The 24,701-nt window shown below is 40.1% G+C and overlaps 1 protein-coding gene across 4 annotated transcripts in view; it reads left to right on the top strand.

Moving 5' to 3' along the window:
• Positions 1-3,481: 3,481 nt before the first annotated feature.
• Positions 3,482-24,701, top strand: part of sorcs1 (sortilin-related VPS10 domain containing receptor 1) — a 196,163-nt gene continuing 174,943 nt past the window's right edge. For 2 of the 4 annotated variants that reach the window (XM_086033399.1, XM_086033398.1), the window contains exon 1: positions 3,483-4,352. In XM_086033399.1, coding sequence (XP_085889525.1) covers positions 3,735-4,352 — 618 coding nt within the window. In that variant the 5' untranslated portion in view covers positions 3,483-3,734. Of the gene's footprint in view, positions 4,353-24,701 lie in introns of all 4 variants that reach the window. The other 2 variants (XR_015087120.1, XM_086033401.1) reach the window with 2 other exon arrangements.

Below are 24,701 nucleotides of genomic sequence, written 5' to 3'. Positions count from 1 at the left end.
CGTCATGACGTCCGTGCACCGCCGCTTCAATAGGTTTGTTTATTCAAATGCGGGCGTACCTCTGTCCACTCACACGTGAGTTTTTCTGAATGTTTCAGAAATCTGAATTTTGACCTTAACCTGAATATTGACTGCATGTAAACATAGTCATTGACATAAATACAATGATGCTGATCAAACACTAGGGAACACTGCTGGAGGAATTGCTTACAACCGCCAGGTTTACCACTACAGCGGTTAGGGTGCGGGATGTTAAGTTCCCGATAGGGTGACACACTGACTATCAATATGGCAGTGGTAATGGGTTACTTGGCTGAAATGTCGGGAGGAGCTTTAAACGCAGTCAGTAGAGCTCCCTACGTCACATGACTGCATGCATTTTTTTACGTAGTCATTCTGGCAATATAGTAGCAGTGGCAAGCGAAGGATTTACAGTGGAGGGCATTGATAAAATTAGCGTTTAGCTGTCACAACATTTCATCCAAGTGAGTTCACATCCCACTTTAATGAAAAGTTTATTAGATAACAATGGATAACAATAAAACAAAACAGTTTTTGTATACCCGCAGTCCCACGGTTGACATCAATCAAACAGCAAGAGAGGACATGTGTTACCTCATGGCAGGGGCGGAGCCAGAACATGGCTAATGGGTGGGCCTGGAAAAATCAGGGTGGGCCTGAATATTTCTCTCACTGAGCACAATCCTCCTGTCCCGACACATTGTGTATTCAAATAAAATGACAAACTGAATAATATGAAGTTCAGATCTTGCTTAGACAACCACAATTATGCCATCCTTAATATTCAATAAAATAAAATAAAAAACACACACAAGGGAACACAAATTCAAAAATAATTTAACCTTCTAAGGCTTAGTGGCCACATACGTGGACAGCACTTTCTAGCTCTTGTGTCCACAATAGTGTGCACTGTGGAACTGTGGATGTTTTCGACACATATGTGGGCACTTACACTGCCATTTTGTGGTCTCAGAAGAGTATTACAAACTACAGTCAAAATACAGTATACAAAATACAGTACAATACAATACAAAAAACTAAAAAATGATGCTTAGTTTTTCTTCTAATTAGGTTACAATAAGCAAAAAACCCAGCTTGGGCCTTAGGAGGTTAATAATAATTTACAAGAAATTTAAAAGTATATATTTCATGAATCTCACTGGGTGGGCAGTGTGTCAATCTGGGTGGGCCTGTGCACACCATGGCTCTGCCCCTGCCTCATGGTCACTGTGACCAAGTGTTGCGTTTATGAACTCAAAGTCTCACCACTCAAAGTTAACACATGACCTATTTTCCACAAACCCTTAATGGCAACAATAAAATACATAACATACCTAGGTTGTTAGAATATACTAATTTCGAGTGCTAAAAAAATTATGTTCCTAATCTTTGAAAAAAAAAAAAATTCCGGCTGCATACCACATTTTGAATGTGTAGATCAAATTATGCATATTAGAAAACCAAAACAAAATGTTTTGGACTGAAGTTAAATAAAAACAAAATTAAAAACCAATAAAAGTGTTTAATTTTATTTACCACAGTACTTTTCCCCAACTTTACTCATGATTTCACTCCCGTCTACATTGAAAAAAAGGCTTGGTGCCCAAGAAAAGTGAAATATGTTTACAAATATTTATTTTTTGGATTTATAGTTAGTATTACTGCAACTCAGCATAGTGTATAGTTTTTGGTTCAATTTTAAAATGCACTAAACATTTACAGCAAAAAAAAATTAAGGCCACAGTATCGCCTTCAATTTAAATTACTCCATCATTTGGAGTAATGGGATAGATGGATAAGTACAATTTGTAAAACGTTATATGCGTATATGCAACTGAGTAAATGTTGCACATTGCTATCCACACCTGCTGAATGAAAACCTGGCCAGCTTGGGTAAAGTCACTCATTTCGCTTTCCATCAGTGTGTAACACCGCAATCGGGTAGAATAATTTTTTTCTGAATGTGCTGTATTAGTGGTCCAATGCCAGTGTGGTATTGAGTAGAATAGTGCACCCTATGGAGGATGTCTGCCATAGTAAAGATGTGCATGGTTGTCATACACAGGTGAGGTCATGTTGGTCTTCTTCAGGCCTCAAACTATTTGAGACTGAGTAGTGCAATTCAAATCAAGATTCATGGTCTCTCGTGGAGTCTCAATTCAATATGGTTTCATGGTGTTATATTAGTCACATTCTTATTCCCGCATGACACCATCTTCTGCTGTGAACTGGAGAGCAGTCAGCTGCTAAGGAAGTCTGTGATCATTTTTATATCCCTTTGTGCAACTAAATGCTCAGCGGCAATCACTAGTCACTACCACCAGTCATTAGGCAGAGAGCTGCAAGCCTGCCGTCAAAGGGGTGAACTTCCAGCCGTGTTGTTTGCACTAGTTACACCGACTCCTGTAGTCTGAGACACGTTGCATGCTTGTCAGTGCTACTCCTACATCTTATGCGTGCGTAGAGACATTTAAATATTCATCAGACTCTTTCAATTTACAGCAGTGATTGTTTGATGCATACATAATAAGCATGGACAACTTTGTTATCTTTAGGACTAGCAGCTGACATGCAAATGTAGTCAACGGTCTTTTTATTTTATTTTTTTTAAAACAAAGCTATACACAGTTGGTCACGATCTAGAAACATTTGTTCTCATGCCCTTATTTCGATGTATAACTTATTGCAGAAGTTATACAATCAAACAAATTACAGAGGGTAAGTTGCAAATTACAATTGAATTATTCAATTATGAAATATTGAAAAAATAATCAAATACAAAATAAATAAATGTTGTACATGAAAATATTGAATAACATTCAATAATAAAATACCACAATTATAATATAATAGGTCATAACTATTCTCATTTATTTATATAATGTAAATAGTCCTAATAAAAACAAGAATAAAGCCCCCATATTATTCATACACTGAAAACATTTTGAGTTCGTTCATTTGAATGGCTGGCAACCACTTCAGGGTGCCTCTTGCCCAAAGAAAGGCTCCAGCTCACTGGTGACCAATAGTGAGGGTAAAGGGTACAGACAATGCGTGGATGGATGCATTTTCATTCGTTGAATTTCAATAAACTGGCTGCAAATCACACATAAGAGTGGCAAAGGACTGTTAAACATTTTTCAAAATTTTCATTTTTCTAACATTGTTTATATTAAATACTGTATATTGGAAATGATTAGGCCTGAAATGATTATGATGCAAAAATAGTCTATATTAATTCCAAATAGTAAACTGACATTATAATGATATAAGAATATCCATCAGTTTATATTAAGTAAGCCATATGCGCTTAAATTATCATTACCTGGAGAGAATGGATAAAACGGAAATTTGAGATGTATTGATTATAAATAAATAAATAAAATAATCTCTTTTAAGAAATGAAAGCGTAACAAACAGAGATCATAGGCGTGGAGCATATTGGACAATAACAGGACAATAACACGGCCCAAGACAGTGGGGACATTATCCTTGTTCACTCGATCTGCAGCTCCTCCCCCCTGCGTGTGAGGCTTCAAATGATCAAATTCTTCAACTTGGATCAGTTTGACTCCATAGCAGTTTTTTCCACACTGCAATTGGGCAACGCCGCAACTTAGGCAGCGCTTTGCATCTTCAACAACCGACCAGGCAATTTACCCATCCAAAAGGCAGAATCTGGGTGCGATCCACAGCTGCAGCATTTTTCAACAATGGAAAGGGAGATGCTCTTTTGTCCAAAGTGGCACAGTGCGCTTTGGTTTGACATTTTGATGATGATCTTGATATTGCAAGGCGCCAGCCCTGAGATAACGTGCAGGTCATGTCAGATTGGAAATACGGGGCTTGGTCGGGAATTGTTGCTGAAATTTGTCACAAGCGAAAGTGTGACAGCATTTAAAGTAGTTGACGGACACCGCGTTGAGGCTGCAAGTGGCGGAACTCCACGGCACCGCCGCACATCCTTTCCCGCTGAACGCGCTCCAGACCGGGCAGACGCGTCCAATCTAACACCGAGTACAAAAACGCTGCGCTCAAATGATGAAGTCGGCGAAACCCACTTTTCGAAGATCAGCATTTCACAGTACCACGTCCATGGCGGTGCGACTCGAACGCGCGGCAGAAGGAGCAGCGACGACCGCAGTGTTGAACGCCCGGGTCCTGGTTCTGCAAGCAGAGTGACGCGCTCTGAGCTGCGCTGGAGCGGCGAGGAGAGGAAAGCCGGCGGCTCCAGACAGGACGAGCTCAAACTTAACAGCTCCACGTTCGCTTTGACCGGGGATTCGTCTCACAACCAAGCTATGGTACACTGGTCTGGCCAGAACAGCAGCGTAAGTAATTGATTCTGTCCACTATAAGCACCGTAATTGGCTCGTGCTGGCCGTCAGGCGGGCCACACCTCTCCACGGTAATCATCTGTCTGAAAGAGTGTGAGTGTTTCGGTAAAAGACCCAAAAGTCCAGAGTCAGTGTTTCAAAGATGTTATAGAGGAAGTGATAAGGGGGAATTGTTTGTGTACCTTTGAATAGTTTGGGAAATTGTGTGCCCTCTGACTTGTATTTTATGGGGAGCCAAGGGTGGGTGGGAGAGGCATTCTTAACGCCAAGGACTGATACTGCTTTTGTCTAATGAACCAAGCATTTATAAATGAATCCAAATGAAACATACAATAAGCACATTTAGAATAAAATATAAGATTAATAAAGTTCTACTCATCCAGTACATGAACACTTCCATCCCAACATAAACATAATACTGTTGGCATATTGTTTTTGAAATGGAGGTTATACACTGAGTCGCTTGTTCACGTCCCATACAAAAGATCAATGGTGCCACCAGAGACAAACGCTATTTGACACACTTTTAAGTAGGAAACACTTTTGTGTAATGTAAGCCGAATAGGTTAGCAACCATTCAAACTCTATTTGGCTCTCCTTAACATTGTGATTCATGTTGGATTAATGAAAGTGAGTGGATGGCATATCCACAAATCCACACATCTGCATCAGTGTTTTAATCTGATATATGAGCCCATTAACAGAATTTAATTCATTATTTCTAAATTGAACAAAAATTCACTATATAAGAACAACCAGATGAGTGTTTTTATCTGATATGTGGGCCCATTAACAGAGTTTGATTCATAATTTCTAAATTGAACAAAAAGTCACTGTATAAGAACAACCAGATGACAAAACATACAATTTAAGTGCAGCTGGAAGACTTTGACACAGCATACTATTTGTCTATATAGAGGCCAAAATAGAATGCAAATTAAAAAAATATTCTGCAAAGATTAATGAACACCGGTTATTGCCAATATAGTTTTTTTTTGTTATACTCCTTGATACATAACCCAATGCAATTTGTTATTATTGCTCTAAATTTAAATTAACGGAAAAAATACGTCCTTGGGGACTTTTAGCAAAGAGCACAGCAGAGCATGGTGTAATATATTCTTTTGCTGCAGGGCCAATGGCAAGACACGGCTGCTTTTTTTCACAATCAAAATGCAATTAGAAATACCTCAGTATTGAAGGTAACAGGACATATGAACACTTTGTAATTTGCTTTACTCTAAAAGTTTGATTAATCTGTCCTCTTACTTGGCTTCCACAATATATTTTTTATTCTAGCGTTGTACACAAATCTGTAGCACACCAGTTATAGTCAAACTATTCATACTACTAGCTCTCACCACAGCCACCTTTCCCCTGACTCAAAATCCACCATGCACCTTTTTTTAACCCGTTGTCGGTGCCCGGCCCACCCTTACGGCCAATGGCGTTGTGGCCGCGGGACATTCACTACATAATGAACAACTTCAAAACATTCCTGGGCATGTTATATATGGTTAGAAAATGGAGTTTCTGCAGATTCGAATGATACCAAACAAGATACAATCATATATGCAGGCTCGGCGAACATTTTAGTCAAAACAATCGCTAACACACAAAAAATATGGAACTCACCATTTCATCCTCAAATGTCCAACACAATTTCATAATCCATCATCAATGATCATATTACGTCGACAAGGGTCCAGTAAAAGTATTCCAGTAATATAGTTAGTCCACAACAAGCCTGACATCCATAAAGCTACGTTATTAGCTGCTGCAATCATTACAGGTTGCTATCAGATACATATACATATTACATATGCACATATTTTCCATCGTAGATTGAGTTACCTTCGACAGATTTAGCAACACGATCTTTCAAACGTAGGCTGGACCTTAGTTTGATTGATTGCTTACTTGATCCAATAAACTAACGTTTCCCATGTCAGAGTTCAACAATAGCCAATGAACATATTCCATGCGTAAATAGTACCACCCCTGCATATGGATGATTCATCAGTTATGTTTGCAGTCACAACCAAACTTGCTAAAATAGTGATTGACGCATTCAACGGCAAATGAAATTCTTACCAAAAAAAACCATGGGAACCTTTTGAAAACAAACAAACACCGTGCTAACACTTTCAAAGCCGCTGGCAGCGAGGTCAAGCCCTGTGCCAGAGCGCAAGTCATATCGCGTCACCTTCCTTGATTTTTTAGCATTTTTTTTGTAATCTGGATGTAGGATATGATAGAGCCAAGTCTTACTTTTCATTAGAACTCAGGATTGTTGAAGCATTCCACAAAAGCAGCCTTTTCCCCTACGTATGTGAACATGGTTGCAACATGATTGCAATGGGATTTAAATGGCAAACTTTTGGTTCGCCTGAACATCCCCTTAGTAAAACTTGTGTAAAATGCTCATTTTCTGTCGTATTATTGTCAAATTTGAAATGGAATTGGAGGAGCCTTTGAACTGTAATCCTGTTGTGTCATTTTAGTCCACCACCTAATACAAAATTTTCCAGGCAGATTTTTGTAAAAGAAAAAAAATAGGCTCACATAAATCCGCCTTCTTTTATGTATTCAAACTTCCATAATTCAGTGCCAGTAGCACTTTAAAAAATTCTGACAGTTGAGGAGAAAAATTCAAAGTGTTATCTTCAAAAAGAGACCAAAACTATGCTGATACTGCAAGTGATTCAAGTACAGCTTCAGTTTTACTTTGGGTGCACCTTTTTAGGCGTTCAGGTAAAAATACCAGGTGACCTGCAAGGGGTGAACCCATAGACAGATTCTGACAGTTGAGGAGAAAAATTCAAAGTGTTATCTTCAAAAAGAGACCAAAACTTTGCTGATACTGCAAGTGATTCAAGTACAGCTTCAGTTTTACTTTGGGTGCACCTTTTTAGGCGTTCAGGTAAAAATACCAGGTGACCTGCAAGGGGTGAACCCATAAACAGATAAAAGAAAACAATCAAGTGTGAAGTGAGAAAATAAATAAATAAAATAAGACATAACTGCTCAACATTAAGCATAGTTTACATGTTCAAATGGAGTAAGAGGAAGTAATAACTTATCTAATCCTACCCCTTGTTCTTTTTGCATTTTGACTTATTTCAAAGTAATCCAGTAATTGGTCATGTCTCAAGGAAAATAGGAAAAAGGCAATAATATATAAACCTACTCATGTATGCAACTGCACCTACACTTTTACGTGCAGGTGCAGTCGCATACATGAGTAGGTTTACCTCCACCTCAGGTGTTTCCTTGGAATTGCCAAGTTATTTGAGCTTTCAACAAATCTGACCCTCCATGGGCGTTAAAAATATTAGATTTTGAAATGTGAATAGATGCCACTCACAAAAAAAAAAATACATCCCGCTTCTTTTGGTTGATGTAAACAATTTAGTAGAGTATGCAAAGCTGATGCAGCACTAAATCTGTAATGTTTTTTTTGGAAGCAGAAGTTGTCCCCGTTCCTCACAACTAGAGATGTATAAATAAAAGATGAGCCAACATATTGCCACAGACTGTGTAAAGAATGAAGATAAGGCTTTGCTCCTGTTAAAATTAACCTTAAAGGCATTTCTATTGTCTTGTGATATTTGAGGTTGTGTGTATTCCCGATGGAATTGAGACACTAATGACGGTGATTCAAGTCTAACAGCCCTGACCACGTGACTAAAATGGACAGTGAATACAGACGAACACTTAATACGCTATGTGCAATGTATGAGATAATGGCAGAATATGACAGGGATGCACAGATGAATGGTTGTTTGTCTAATGATGTGCTCAGAGCGTTGTGTGCAATTATGTGTTCAGTTCGAGTTCTGACCCGAAATTTCACACGAACCAGTTGGGCAACTATGGCATTAGATTTATGCCACAATGACGTAAGCGCAATGTCAAACACTGCGTACAAAAATGTATTTCGTGTGAAAATGTGTATGTAATGTGAAATACCGCATACAAAAGCATGTTTTGTGCGTTCGTGATTCAAATGATCCGCTCATCAGCAAGCTTTGGCCAAGCCTGATAACGATCGTGATCATTTGAATAAGGCGTGCTGCAGGCAGGGACAGATGGAAACAGGCTGGATAGGGGCTCTTGAGGACTGGACTTGAGCACCCCTGGTCCACACGCACGCACTAGATTGTTTTTACGCTTGCGTCCTCTCTCCGCTACAGATACCATATGCCGATTCATGCTTGCAATACAGGCGTGATAATTGTGCCACAATTTTTAACCAATCAGGAGTCGGACAGGGCTAATTCTGATTGTACACCTGAAACACATTTTTGCACGGAAAAAACATGCTTTGGCCGGTATTTCACAACACATACACGCTTTTTGTATGTGGCATTACGCTTACGTCACTGTGGAATAAATCTAACGCCATACCCCGTTGGACAGTTAACTGATGGGATAAAAATTAAAACATGTTCTAAGAAATACCACAAATTTTTAAAAAAGTGATACAAAGAAAATAATTGATTTATTCCTACCAATTTTCTTGGTACAATTTTGTTGCTTTGGGTGCGAAGGATGTAACGTATGTAGGTAGATAACATTTATCCTAAATAAAATTCCCGTACTCTGTAGCAGCAGTTGTAGCTTCAAAAACATGTGACAGCAGGTCAACAGAAAGACAAGTATGGAGCAGTAATTACAAAAATCAAGGAATGTAATGAAAAACAAATAAATAGGGCATAGAATTCAAATATTAATTGTCCAAGTCGCAATGCTCTTTGCATGTATGTGCAATACAAGGTGCAAAGGTCATAATTTGTAATCATTAAAATGGAATTGACTCCCCTCCCTACCACCTCATGGCTCGCGGAAGGAACAATTTCCGTAGTATATCAGATGTGCATGACAGAGACAGCAGCCTACCACTGAATGTGCTCCTCTGCCTAATTGCTATGTCACGGAGTGGGTGGTTCGCTTGACGTTGTTCAAGAGGAACAGCTGTTTATGGAGGGCCCTTTTTTCTGCAACACATGTTAAGGATTCAGTAACAGAACCAACTTTCCTCACTATCCTTCAGTAGCAGGTGTGTCAAACTCATTTTTTGTCGCAGGCCACATCATAGTTATGGTGTCCCTCAGAGAGCCGTTACGACTGTGGACCCATATGAGTGTATGCTCACCTTATATTATCACATTATTCACAACAAATTGATGGATAACTAGTTTTGAAATTAGAAACCAGTAAATAGTTTGTTCAATTATTTTTCAGTGTATTTTAAAGGATGGATTGGTAACACATGCTTGCAATATCTCATATTTTGTGTTAAAAGTGAAGACAATTTCAAAGAAACATGTCAAGTCAACAAACATAACTTGCCTTCGCGGGCCACATAAAATGATGTCACGGGCCGGAAATGGCCACCGGGCCTTGAGTTTGACACCTGTGCTATAGCATCTCTTTTTTTAAGTCTCCCCAGCACACGACACCATTGATGAGGACATTTGTCTGACTTGATGGCACAGATGGGTTCTATAATTTACATTTTCATGTCAAACGCACGTTTGATATACCATTACACTCTTGAAGGTAGTGAAAGGGAATGAAAAAGCATTAAAATGCCGGCCTATATGTACAGTAAACTTCGGATTATAAACCACTATGGGCTGTACGGACTAATCGACTGGTTGAATTGTTGCCTTTACTACTCTTCAATGATGTTTAGAGCCTGCTGACGACTATTCACTGATAAGATGTTTTTAGCTTGAGAATAAGGTAGGCCTGCTTGCAGCATCTGAGGAATGCGCTGATTGAACTGAGTTCATCGCCTTAATTGATTTAAATGGTCTTAAATTTCTGAATGCACAGCTTTTTGTAAGTGAGGAAGAAATAGTACAATACAATACAACTTTATTTATACAGCCGATTATTGCAAAGCATTCGGCCCTCTTTAAAACCACACTACTGGAACAAAAAAATCAATGATGTCAGCAGCGATTTCTTTACAGTCATAAAACATTTAGCACATTAGTGTTGACTTCCACATGGCTTAAACTTTTTAACTAAACTTATGCTAATTTTCTAGTATCACATTCTCTTCTACTCTTAGCTTTTGTACAATTTACTAAAATTGCGGTTACTGTTCATTAATTTATTGATAAGATACACGTTTGGCGTGTTAGCTGTTGATATATTCAAATCAAATCTGCAAATCTGACCCTGCCGGAAACGCGACATATTTTTGTTATGACACTAGCAGGATTTAAGGTTGTACTTTGTTTCCTCTCGTACATGTATGCTTTCTGATCTCCCTTATTGTGCAATATATGATGGTGCAGGATTATTTTTTAAGGATTTTTTTTTTAATTTATTTAGAGGGTGCGGTGTATGTCACAATATGCTCAGTCAATTGCATTTTCATCATACAGTACATATTGATCACAGTATATATGATGTTCTCTGTGTATTTAAGATTCTCATCGTATAGTAATGTGGTGAAGTGTAATAAACAAAGGATTTGTCATATCTCGTAATATGTTTTATCACAGATCTATAGAATCAAAATCAGAATTTTTGAAAGATGAATTTAACAAAGATTATCACCAATGTTGACCACATTTATGGCTATAACATCTCAACATTATTACTGAATAATATGAAATAAGTGAGCAGAAATGTAGAGATTGTAACCAATTTTAACAGCATATTAGTTCCATATAGAAAAAAGTTGAAGATGAATCACAAATGTGGAGGGCTAATAAACACTCACACTTGTCGTTCTTTCACATAAATTGCTACGCAAGCTAGTGCGAGAAGCTTACGGAGCAGTCTTCACTCAATGCTCGTTTTTGTCAAACATTACACACATCAAATTCATAACAGTCACAATGATTCAAATCAACATGCTTTGGGGGAGAGGGGGTGCTCAATATGATAGAAGATACTCATATCAAGCAAATGGGGTTGAATAAACAAACACAACAAAACAAGTAAGAGTTGTAAACATGGCTTAACAGAAACAACAGTCACCCACATACTCTAGCATCTGCTATTGATGTTATTATAACACAAAACACTCAATTAATGCTTGACAAAAGTGGGCAGACAAAGCCTGAATCATTTATGCTTTGAATGTGAGTCTTTTATCAGAGAATTTTCGATATTCTCTTCTTCTCCTCACCAAGATTGCCCATTCAGAATAAATGATACAACAAGTGAAATTACAAAGCAGAACAAGGAAGAATTCATTGTGGATGGTATTGTTGTGGTGACTAACTCATTCATACGTTCTTGGCACTTCAACTCTACTGTAGAACAAATGCCTGATTAGGCAAGTGCATGTTGTGTTAACACAATTAAGTAGTAAAGAGGAAATAACATTCTTGTAATAAGATTGTGGGAAAACAGCATGCTTTCTGTGGGGTTTGTGGCATATTGTTCTGATGGATTTTAGTTGTGTACTGGGACAAAATTATTTTCCATTATGAATGTCAGTCAATAAGTTTGGTCTGTCACTCAAATGGATTCATGCTGAGCCCTATTGGCAATCAGAAAAAAGTTCAAGCTTGAACTTTTGAGACAACAGCTGTTTTGGTCTTTCTTCCACCAGGAGAAGACTCTGGCACCAATTAATTAGGCACCACTCACGAGTCTATGCTGTGTGCAATGAGAAATTCACCCATGTACATCATATACCATGGTGGTTGCAATGACTGCCTAGTTAATACATGTTGAAAATATAAACCAAGTTAATAAATGGTCTGAAATGATTCTTGACTATTATGTCTTCCAAATATGCTCCTGGTTTGACATTTGAGCACATGGCGTCAAACAAAAAATACTTATTTGCAACCTGTGAATCCGAGCAGAATTACTGTTTGTCGAATCATTTTCCAAAACCTTGAAAAATAGAAAGCTTCTTCCAACTTTGAGATGCTATGGGCATGTCTGCTGAATGCACTCAAAACTTTGTACTTTCACCAGTCAATGAAATACTACATTCCTTCTCTGACCTAGCCTCCTCGTCAAAGGCTCCTTCTGACCTGTGCAGATGCTCTCACAGGTGGCGGCGAGGCACTCTTTGCCACCAGGCAGCCACTTAGCTTGGCGCAGAAACCCTCCTTTGCCTCCATTGGCTTTTGGTAGAATTGTAGAGCCGTCTGAGCGGCAGCTCGATGCACTGCTCCCGATAGATGTTTTTCCCCCCCTCCTCCTACTCATCACTTTTTCTTTTAAAGGGAAGTCAACCTAAACATATTTTTCTCCAGAATATGTTCGATGCAGGCCCACTAGTTGAAACACGACATTCTGATTAATATTGCGTTTGGTGAATATGAGTTAAGCAGCAAAATCCACCCGTTTTTAGACATCTCAGGGGGCGGCCATTTTGTCACTTCTTTTGGCTGAAATTGACATCACAGATGCTCAGAGCTCAGATAACGACCAACCATGGCTCAGCTTCAGAAAACAGGTCAGCTGTGATTGGTCATCACCTTAACCCTGAGCAGTTGTGATGTCATTTTCAGTCGACAGAAGTGACAAAATGACTACCCCCAGAGATGGATAAAAATGGGAGGATTGACTCTTATTCCACGAACGCAATATTTATTTATCAGAATGCCTTGTTTTAACTAGTGGGCCTACATAGAACATATTCTTGAAAAAAAATATGTTAGGGGTGACTTCCCCTTTAAGTCTATCACCAGGTCTTGCGATGTTGCGGCCGGCCAAAGTAACAAAGTAACTTGCAATTGCTTAGTACCTTTATAGATAGGGAGGGCCGACTCGTGCCAGAAAGCCAGAGTGTGTACTTGGTCTTAATTTTTGCCCAAAATGCTGTATCTCAACAATTCAGTACTGGATTGTTGACAGTCTTTGCACATATTTTCAGCACCAATCTTTGAACATATATATTGTGTTGAGAAACAAAACACTGAAATCTCTTTACAGGGTCAATATTAAGGAGCTAAACAGTTAGGATAATTTTTGTCCACTTAACAGTTTTGTCTAGCTGGTGTGCATCATTTGAAAAACAATAAACATCTGGTACGGTTGTTGCAAAGTTGTCTTCCGCTGTTTGTTTCACTGATAAACAATGCATACTGAGCAAACAAGCTTAACAAAACGGGCGCTTGTGTGCTGTTATCTATTAAGTTCAGTGCTAGAATTTGTACCCTACAAGGTCAAAGCTTAAGTGGACCAGGCCCACAATGACATTTGAGAAATGGCAAACAGCCAAGCCAGAGATAATAAAGAGGAAGGAGTGCATCAAATATTTCTTTTGCGTTTTATTAGCATACCACAGTTGGTGGTCATGGAAACATCCAATTCTGTATGTGGGTTACAGCGTGCACTTTATTGTCCACTGAAATAGCGCAGTCTCCTCACATACAGCTAAAGCTGGATGCTGTTGTGCATGACATGACTCCTCGGACATCACAATAACTTTTTAGGACGATATATTTTCCCAGAAACTATCATGATAAACAATAGTTTAGTTAATGTTTTTTTAATGCCATTGAGACAATGTTCCATCCATCCATCCATCCATCCATCCATCCATCCATTTTCAAAATCCTGCTCAGAGTCACGGGATGGTAAAGCCTATCTGACTTAAAGCGAAAGGCAGACTACACTCAGGAATGGTCATTATTGATTTGCAGGGCAAATACAAAGAACAGCCATTCACATCGTTACTGAGTGGGAACTGAACCAATGCTGCCTGTACACAAGTTATGGTGAACGTACCATAACACCATCAGTGACCCTGATATTATGATATGAGAGTGTAGTAATTTAAGTACATCCAGCGCAATTAATTCATCAAGTAATTAATTAATAATTAATTAATTAATTAAGAATATTGAACACAGGCATTGAAATGTATAACAATAAATAGAATATCTTCAATAAATAGAATATATCTAATTAAATACACTCAGGCTCTCACAAAAAAAATGGAATGGGTTGATGTTAGCTGGCCCTCCATGTTCATTTGGCTTGAATACAAAATGTTCTGGCCCACACAGCCACCGTGTCATCAGAGTTTGGAGCTAATTTCACTTGTGCCGCTCAACTTTGTGTAATTGTATAACTACAGCCATCGGAAAATGTAGCTTTGAATAGGCAGATTCTCTCTACTTCAATCCTATTCATACTCTCTGTTTGCCTGTGTATGTGCGTGTGTGTGTGTGTGTGTGTGAGTCCCACCTCCCACAGTGACAAGCAAGTTGACTGACAGGAGAGGGAATGAAGCAAGCTCGACTGAATGAACAAACACGCATTTAAATGACAATTCACCGAGACCGGAAAGAACTATTGTGTCCATTAAACGATAAGTCAATATAGTAATTATTGCGACTGGCCTAATGACTGCAGATTGTCCGTTGCCCTGTGATCTGATTGAGACTTTGACTTGAATGATGACACCATAAGTGAGGGCAATTGTAGAGACTAGAATGCTGCACAGACTACAGTAATAAGATGAAGTTAAACATATTAGGTATGGAGTCTTATATGTGCAGGGAAGCAACTTTACAGATCACGCGACCTACTGACTTTTGAAACAACTAAAAGAGGCTCAGAATCAAAATCATACTTACTGGCCAATTATGTTAAAAATTCACAAGGAATTTGTCACCAGTAGCTCGAGACACTTTAGTGCAGGGCAAAGGTGGGCAATTTGCAAAATCTTGTCGGTCCGTCATCCATCAGCGTCTGTCGTCGTCAGTCCGTCATTTATTCAAGCCAAACCAAACTGTAATGATCACTCGCTCAGTCCATCGTGTTATTTTAACGCGCTTCCGTGAGTAAATTTCACTGTTCCTCCCGTCTATGGTCAGTCATTAATTTTTTAAACATAGTTTCCCGTCATTTGTCAATCGTGAGCAAAACAGGCATCCGTCAGTCGGTCAGTAATGACGCAAAGCCCACCTCTGGTGCAGGGGTCACCAACATGGTGCCCGTGGGTCCCAGGTAGCCCCCAAGGACCACATGCGTAGACCTATTCTAAAAATAGCTAACCGGTGATGGTGTATTGTGATTTCCTAGGAATGTTCTAGAGGGGATCACATGATTGATAATGTGAACATTGGCAGTAATTTATAGAAGTGGTGTTGCATATTGATTTTCGTCTGTTTCCTAATTACTGTGAGAAATCATTTACGTGATTAGTGTCTTCACAAAAATTAATACAATTCACAGAGCTGGGCATTTTACTAAAAACTAGCGTCCGTGATTTGTCACCCGTCTGCAGCGTGGGTAGTACCCTCCCGTCGTCTGGCAGTTACCTTTTTTTTCCGGGGTGAAAAAAATTGTACCTGTCTATAGGTCGGGTCCGCCTCTAATTTTAAATGGTCGTCCGTTGACGAGTCCGACTAAACTTTCACTAGCAACCCCTACGCTGTGCAATAATTTAACAGAAATAGTGACTCACTGCTCTTTGGTAGCCTGTTCACAGCCTGGTCCCTCCCTCAAATTTGTCCCTCCAAGCAACAACAACTCACTATTTTCCTCGCCGCAAAAAGTAGACTAATGACGGACTGCAGACGAATGGCGGAATAAATAAAGGGGTTTCCGTCTATGGTTAAGCCGTCCATTTAAATTTTTTTCCCATCATTCATCAACCATCAGCAAAACGGGTGTCCGTCAGTGACAGATAGAGTGACCGGTACGATACATAGACGGAATGCCCGGATCTGACAATTCATATTAATATAACAGTAAGATTATTAAAGATAATTTGAGCAAATTGATTTTCCCAGGAGTGTGTATTAAACTGGTAGCCCGTCACATTAATCAGTACGCAAGAAGTAGCTCTCAGCTCCAAAAAGGTTTCTGACCTCTGCTCTAGTGGGGGTATGGTAGTTACAGAGTTACAGTTACAGTTACAGAGCTGGGCACTTGACCCTTTTTTGCCAGTCCGGCCGCGACCCTCCACCCTTGACCTGGGTACCATTCCGGCCACGACCCCCCACCCTTATTCATAAAAATTATCAACTGTATGTCATCGCAACATGTGACATAATGGACCGATCAGAGCAGCAACAACAACTGATGTGTGCGTGGCATGTGTTGCAGACCTATCACCAACAGCACAATGCATTGGTCATGTGAATCAATGCGGCCGTTGTTGCTCACGCCGATGCAGGAGTAGAAAGAAGCCTAAAAAGAAGCCTTTCACCGAGTAGGCTCAGATGAAATTTGGCCACCTCGCGACCACATCACGATTAGTGGGCTGGACTAAAATCCACTTCCGGCCATGCTTAGTCCAGCCATTTTTTTTTCATTTGTCACCCCCCGCACCCCCCTGGAAATCAGAATCGGGCCTTGGTGCCTCTGTGGGCTATTCTGAAAATGCCAACGAGATTGCTGTGGAAACACACAAATTGTATTTGTCCGATCAATGGACTTAACGTCATTGAAATATGGCAGCCGTTGATGACAGACACACCAATGTCTACAATGCCAAACAAACATATAAACACTCGCTCTAACAGTAGACGGCAGCAAAAATATTGACCAGTGATTCTCAAAGTGCCTTTAGTACCATTGGTGATTTGCGGGGTACCCCTTCTGGTAGGTGAAAGAATCACTCATTTCAATGTTGAAACTGTGAAAAATGTTACGTGGCTGGAACTTTTTTTATGTAGTCAGTAGATTTGTTAAGTACAGTTAAGTTTTAAGCACAATATATTGAACTATTTGTTTTCAAACATTTATTTGGGTAACGTTTTATTTCACTTATACATTTTAGTTGAATTTTCGTGACAACCATATTTGTCAGATATGTAACTTATTCGCTGAGAGTGAGGTGATGATTACTGTTTCAGGATGATTACTGTTTCAGGAGCGAATCTGCAACGCGTTTACCCGGTTGTGGCAAAAGTTGCACAGAGCTTGCTTCGACCACCTACGCTTCGTGCGTGATTGACATAATCGTGTGGCAGCAGTATCAATATGTGTGCGTCCAGCCCAGCAAAGCTTTTTGGGACAATTTGCGATTCTCAGTTTTGCAATTCAATGTGTTTTAATGAGGTGCAAATTGCAAAATGCAAATTTTGACCTGTACACTTCGATGAGAAACCACTTATTTCGATTCTTGCTTACCTGTTACTTTAATGTCTTTTTTTTAAGTGGTACTTTAGTTTACAATAATGTGTGGTGTCTAAGCATGGTGGTTTTTATACAATATTTTTATGCTGTCCCACCAGATTTTTTTTTTATTAGTTGATTTTTATTGGTATTGACTTTTATTCCTGCTGTAATGAGTCAAATAACTTTGTGCTATCCTACAAGTGCTTGAACTAAACAGTACTGTGTATAGGCCCATTGCAGGTTTCGATTAAAATGCGTTTTCCCTCTTGCCTTTAGAGTCCATGTAAAGTGAAAATAAATGTCTTGCAAATCTGACACACCACAGGGAATAGTGTTGTTCTAAACACTGCCAAGTTTGACTGATTAAAAAAAATGTAAGGAACAGGATTTGGACCCAGAAACAAACAGGACATCCACCCATCCATTATCGATACCGCTTATCCTCACAACTGTCGCGGGGCGTGCTGGAGCCTATCCCAGCTGTCTTCGGGCAATAGGCGGGGGACACCCTGAATTGGTTGCCAGCCAATCGCAGGGCACACAGCACAAACATCCGCACTCACAATCACACCTAGGGGCAATTTTTTAGAGAGTCCAATCAATTTACCATGCATATTTTTGGAATGTGGGAGGAAACCGGAGTACCCGGAGAAAAACCACGCAGGCAAGGGGAGAACATGCAACCTCCACACAGGGAGGCCGGAGCTGTGATTGAACCCACGATTGAACAGGACACTGTCGTGGAAAAGTAAAAGTCTTTATTTACAAAAATACAAAGTAACAACAGAGAGTAGGGCTGGACACAGTGGGGCATGGAAGAAAACTAGACGTTCTGACGAGTCTTTTGGGCAAACATGCTTCATAGTTTTAGTCAAATTTTAGTCATTCCTATTCATGATAGTTTTAGTCAATGAAGACGAAAAAAAAACGGTTTTAGTCTAGTTTTAGTCAATTTTAGTTAAAAATAGACATACAAGGTTTCCACATAATAGTAATGACTTTCTGACCTACAAAGCATTATGCATTACACACAGATAAAGAGCTAACACTGGGATCAATGCTCATTACTCCAAAATAAGCCGAGAACCAAAACATTTTCTTTGGCAATTGTTGTGGTTTTATTTCCACCTAGTTTGTGGCCACATTTACCATTGACGCTGTCTAAAATGCATCATGTTGTTCTTTCTGCTTGGGCATTTTTTAAATTTGGACGATCTGATTTCCGTTTTTTTAATTCGATTCCAGTTCCTAACGATTCTTGATTCAGATTCTTAACGTAAAAAAAAAAAAAATCTGAACGATTCCGGTCATGCATTTTGAACGTCTGACAGACCACATGCCAACAATTTCGTCCAGTCTCATCTCATCAACAAACTCTCATTTACGACACATCATATTTTAGTCATCAAAGAGCCACATTTAGCTCATCATTGTCATGAAAAAAAAAGGGGCGTTAACAAAATAATTTCATCATCATTGATGAAAACAATACTGGTATAGAGTCCAACAAAACTTAGGCATCGCTAAACATCCAACCAATCAAAGCTGCTGTAACTTGACCCAGATGATCCAATTTTCAGGCCTGAAAACATCAACTTATTTTTCATCGTACTGGTAGCGCCTCCTACTGGCTATAGGAAATACATGTTTTATTATTTGATGTTTTTCTTCTAGCGGGTTCACAAGTTCTATCTCTATTTGCTCAAAAGAGTGTTTAGGCCTTCATGATGTTAAAACACAAAATCTGTGCATTTTTGTGAAACACCATTGCCGTAGCACTGCACTGTTCTCCAAGAAAAACAGAGCTAAAGTTGAGGGTCTTAACATGCATGAAAACTTATGAAACTTTTCACACACATCAAGCCTGACAAACTCATCAATATCTTATTCGTTTATGGTGCATTTTTTAAATAGCTCAGTAGTGCCCCCTACATATTTAAAAATAAGTTTGAACGTGTTTGCAATTACGTTTGAAACAGAAACAGGTGACATATTTTGTTAGCCGCCTGTTTGCGGGAATCTGTTAGTGAGCAAGCTGTTCTGAATTTTGCCTCCAGGAGCTGATGGAGCTGTCCTGGTGAGTTGGCTTCACTCCCAGCCATTCTACTTCACTAGAGATATTATTATTTTGCATTCAAAAGAATTCCTTGATGTTGAATTAGATGATTTTTAAAATCAAACCACTGTTCGGATGTCAGACTGTCTTTGTTGTTGAATTATTACTCTTTTATTAATGTAAAGTGCTTTGTTACAGCTGCAGCTGTTATGGAATGCACAATATAAATAAAGTTGTATTGTACTGTACTGATGTAAAAATTAATCAGAGAACTAGAGCTGTCACTGTCAAATATTTTTAGATTATTCTATCGATTATTCCATCGATTAATCAGATAACATTTTATTTTGCATTAAAGTCATGTCATCTTCCAAACCGCTTATCCTATATAGGGTCGCGGGGAGTTGCTGGAGCCTATCCCAGCCGTCAATGGGCGAAGGCAGACTACACCCCGAACTGGTCGCCAGCCAGTCGCAGGGCACACATAGACACTGTCACTGAGCGGGAATCGATCCCACGCTGCCCGCACACAACTCAGGCGTGTGTACCACTACACTATCAGCGGACTTTTGCATTAAAGTGTATAACAAAAACATTTTTTCCCCACTTATTGTTTATAAACCATTGTCTTTTTTTAAATTTGGAATTATGTAATGATAAAAAATAACAACTAAATAATTAAGCCATTTCACACGAGAGGGATTGTCTAATTTTTTGATTAAACACAAAAGATAATCAGTCAACTTTGAAGGACTGACAGAAATCAGAAGAGAATAATTACTGTTGACAGACTGAAATCAGAGGATTTGGAAAAATTTTGGATGAATAATTGCTCAAAATGATTGTTTGGTTATTATTGAAATAGTTGTCGATTTATCGATTCATTTTGCCACCTCTACATAGAACGCAATATTCTGTGGGTCTTGAAAAATCTGTCAAAAAACCCTAAAAATCACAATTCTAGGGTAGTAATCAATGGAAATGGCTGACACTGAATAATTCAAAGGGACACTTGGACGAGCTTAACATCGGCACTTATATAATAGGTTTGTGTTATGTATGAACATGTTATACCATTGTGTACCAGTAGGCGGTATCAGTTGTAAAGCCCACCTTGTTCATAATAAACAGGCTACAAGAGATGAAGTGAAAAACACCCAGCCATGTGTCTGCGTAGCTCTCTATGTAATGTAAAATTGTTTGCATATCGACAAAATAAGGGAGGAACATAATATAAATTGGTGACTAGGTGTGTAGTCCTGTGTCCCTGCGGCTGTGGAAGGAAAAGAAAGCACCGGTAGGAGTCTATATGGACGAAGACGATCACCCACGTTGTGGCGGACAGTTAAGCTAATGTGCTAGTACTGAGGTGCGCCTCTTCCGTGGACGACTCTGATTCTATAGTGTAATCGACCGCGGGCAGATGCATTATGGCTGGAGTGTTCGGCCATATGGAACCTTTTGAGTAGGCTGGTGACCAATAGACAACGTATATATTGAGCGTTTTGAACACTACGTTTTAGCTAATGACATACATACAGGACGCTAAGAAGGTGTCTGTGCTATTCAGCGTGATGGGACCCAAAACGTATGGACTACTCCTTAGTTTGGTGGCGCCTGAGAAGCCGGGAGTGATGAACTATGATGCGGTTGTGGCTGCGCTGCGGTTCCATTTCGCCCCGAAGCCGCTCGTTATTGCGGAGAGATTCCGTTTTCTCAAGAGGAATCAGGGGAAGGAGAGACGGTGGCAGTATGTCGCGGTGCTTAAAAGACTTTCGGAGCATTGTGACTTTGGAGGTTACTTGGAAGACGCACTACGAGACAGGTTCGTGTGTGGATTGAAATGTGAAACTGTTCAGAAGTGGCTGTTAACGGAGAAAGACCTCACCTTTCAGAAAGCTGTTGATTGCGCTGTGTCGGCTGAGACTGCGGCGCGTGATGTACAGCAGTTAAGCAACTCACTCAAAGTAAACGCGGTGCTCACGCAGAGAGGCAAAAAATGTCACCGTTGTGGAAAAACAAATCATACTGATGATAACTGCTGGTACAAGGAAAGGAACTTCTACCAGTGTAGGAAGAAAGGACACAAAACAAATGTGTAGAAGTAAAGTCCAAAGCAGCCAAGTCAGAGAACATAAACACAAAGATGGAAAACCTAAACAGAAAGGTAATACAACTAAAAGCTATGTTAAGGATAAAAAGAAGATTCACCATGTGGAGGCCAACGAAAGTGAAAGTCATGAAACCAAATCAGACACTGACAGTGATTTGGGACTGTATTCTGTGTCTCAGAAGGGGAGATATGCACGTATATCTGTAATCCCTGTAGTTGATGGAAAGAAAATGGAGATGGAATTAGACACAGGGGCTGCCGTGTCATTGATGCCTTGGGAAGAGTACAAAAGACATTCGAGTCAAACTTCTCTCCAACCCACTGATATCATGCTAAAGACATACACTGGAGAGCCACTATTATGGACGTTTCATTCCTGACCTAGCCACTGTTCTAAAACCATTGAATGAACTGCTTGATAAAGCAAGAAATGGCAGTGGACATTCGCCTGTGAGTCAGCGTTCCAGAAAGCAAAAGCACTCCTAGTATCCCAGGAGGTACTCACTCACTACAATCCTGAACTACCTCTGCGCTTGGCTTGTGATGCTTCACCATATGGAGTGGGCGCTGTGCTTTCGCACGTGATGCCTAGTGGTGAGGAAAAACCCATAGCATATGCATCCCGAACTCTCAATAAAGCAGAAATAAACTTACTCTCAAATTGAGAGGGAGGCGGTAGCGATAGTGTTTGGAGTACGCAAGTTCCATCAGTATCTTTATGGAAACAAATTTACGCTCCTCACGGACCATCGCCCGCTAACAACCATCCTGAGTCCAGTGAAAAGCACACCATCGATGGCCGCAGCTCGAATGCAGCGCCGGGGACTTCTCCTGTCAGCACACAATTACACCATTCAGTACAGTAAAGATGCATGGCACGGCAATGCTGATGGACTGTCGAGGTTACCGCTCCCTCATGCACTTATTGAGAAACATGGGGCAGTTGAGGTATTCTACACCTCACAGTTTGACACTTTACCATTCAGTACCACCAAGATCAGGACTGATACCATGTCTGACATCAACCTATCACGTGTCATGGAAATGGTTTCAACTGGTCGTTTTCCATTTGCAAAAGATGCAGGTGAAGAGCTGTCACCCTATATCATGCGTCACAATGATCTCACAATACAGCACGGATGTCTCATATGGGGTGTGAGAGTAATAGTCCCACCAAAGCTGCGCCCCCATGTTCTGGAGGAGCTACACTCCTCACATCTCGGTGTAGTGAGGATGAAAAGCTTAGCTCGAAGTTATGTTTGGTGGCCGGGCATAGACTCAAATTGAGCTCCAAGTGAAATCCTGCCACTCTTTTCAGCGAGTACAAAAAGACCCTGCACTGGCACCGTTACACCCGTGGATGTGGCCATCCAGTCCATGGGAAAGGATACATGTGGATTTTGCAGGTCCATTTGAGGGGCATATGTATCTGGTTGTTGTGGATGCACATTCAAAATGGCCTGAGGTGCACGTCATGGACAGCACCACAGCCACTATGACTATTAGTTCTAAGGGGACTTTTTAGTCGCTATGGTATCCCACGCATTGTTGTTAGTGACAATGGAGCGCCATTTTGTTCGGAAGAATTTGGCATGTTCCTGAAGTCCAATGGGGTCAAACACATCCGTTCAGCGCCGTACCATCCTGCCACTAATGGTTTGGCAGAACGTTTTGTGCAGATGTTCAAGCATGCCTTAAAATCTTCGAGAGGTGCATCACCAGTGCATCACCAGTGCATCACCAGTGCAGCACCGGCTTGATAGGTTATTTTGACATACCGGGCCACCCCCCGCGCAACAACGAAAGAGGCACCATCTATGTTGTTCATGGACTTTTTGAAACCTACTATTGTTGATGCAGTGCATCAATCACAGAATGCTCAGCAACAACGACGTGGGCAACACTCAAAGGACAGGCAGTTTGCTGTTGGAGAGCCAGTCCTTGTGCGTGATTATAGGACGGGAGAGGATAAATGGACACAAGGTGTGGTCATGGAGAAGACTGTACCAGTGTCATACAAGATAAATGTGGGAACACAAGGAGCGTGGAAACGCCATGTGGACCAGATGCTGACCCACCGAGTCAATGCCTCAACAGACAACAGTGAACATTTCGGTGAGTCCTACGTTGTGATGCCCCCACAGCGGTCAGCAGTGGGACACCTCTACACACACGGGATGCGGATCAGGTACCTGAGATGACCGTTTCCCCAAAAACTCAACAACCCATGGAAAAACCACTAAAAAACATACCATGGTAACAGAGACTGTAAGACACTATCCTGTTAGGGTTACTCAATCTCCAGTACGTTACCGTTGATGAGTAAGCACGTGAAGCAGTTGCTATTAAGCCTGCATGTTTAACTTTTAAAAAAAAATGTTGAAGAGGAATGTTCGTGTAAAAAAAAAAAAAAAAATGTACTCTTATGTTGTATACAGGTAAAGTAGTCTTTTCAGTTGCTTAAACAACATTAGTTTATATATATTTATCTGTTACATGTTATTGGCAACATAGCGGGAAGATGTTTTGTATGAACATTTTATACCATTGTGTACCAGTAGGCGGTATCAGTTGTAAAGCCCACCTTGTTCATAATAAACAGGCTTCAAGAGAAGAAGTGAAAAACACACAGCCATGTGTCTGCATAGCTCTCTATGTAATGTACAATTGTTTGCATATTGACAAAATAAGGAAGCAACATAATAGTTTGCATGTAAAAATGACATCAGTACTAAAGTAGCCCCCCCCCCCCCCCAAAAAAAAAAGACTCTGTAGTGATTTAAGGTTTTTTTTTTGCGAATAGATTTACAACAAATTGGCCCGCCCCATTTTGGAGGTCGGCTTGTTATTTTTTCGGTCTCAGCGGTCTACGTCACAGGAGGGAGGCAAGCGTGGTAATATTGCTCGCTTTGTCAGTTCTGTTGTCTAAAACGGCGACCGATCGCCACCAAAATGCAAATGCACATTACTACTCTTGTCCACTTCAACCTGTAAATGTATAAAAGTGTTCTGCACATAGTTTGGATCTATTGACAGCAAACGTGAGCTCATCATGATCACCTCCACAAAATCAAAAATACCGTGGCGATCGCTTCTCCACTTA

The sequence above is a fragment of the Filicampus tigris genome, chromosome 6 (assembly GCF_054856515.1).
Source record: "Filicampus tigris isolate MCC_2025a chromosome 6, RoL_Ftig_1.0, whole genome shotgun sequence".
Classification (NCBI taxonomy): domain Eukaryota; kingdom Metazoa; phylum Chordata; class Actinopteri; order Syngnathiformes; family Syngnathidae; genus Filicampus; species Filicampus tigris.
The sequence above is the reverse complement of the archived record's forward strand: the minus strand, read 5'-3'. Positions and strand labels throughout refer to the sequence as shown.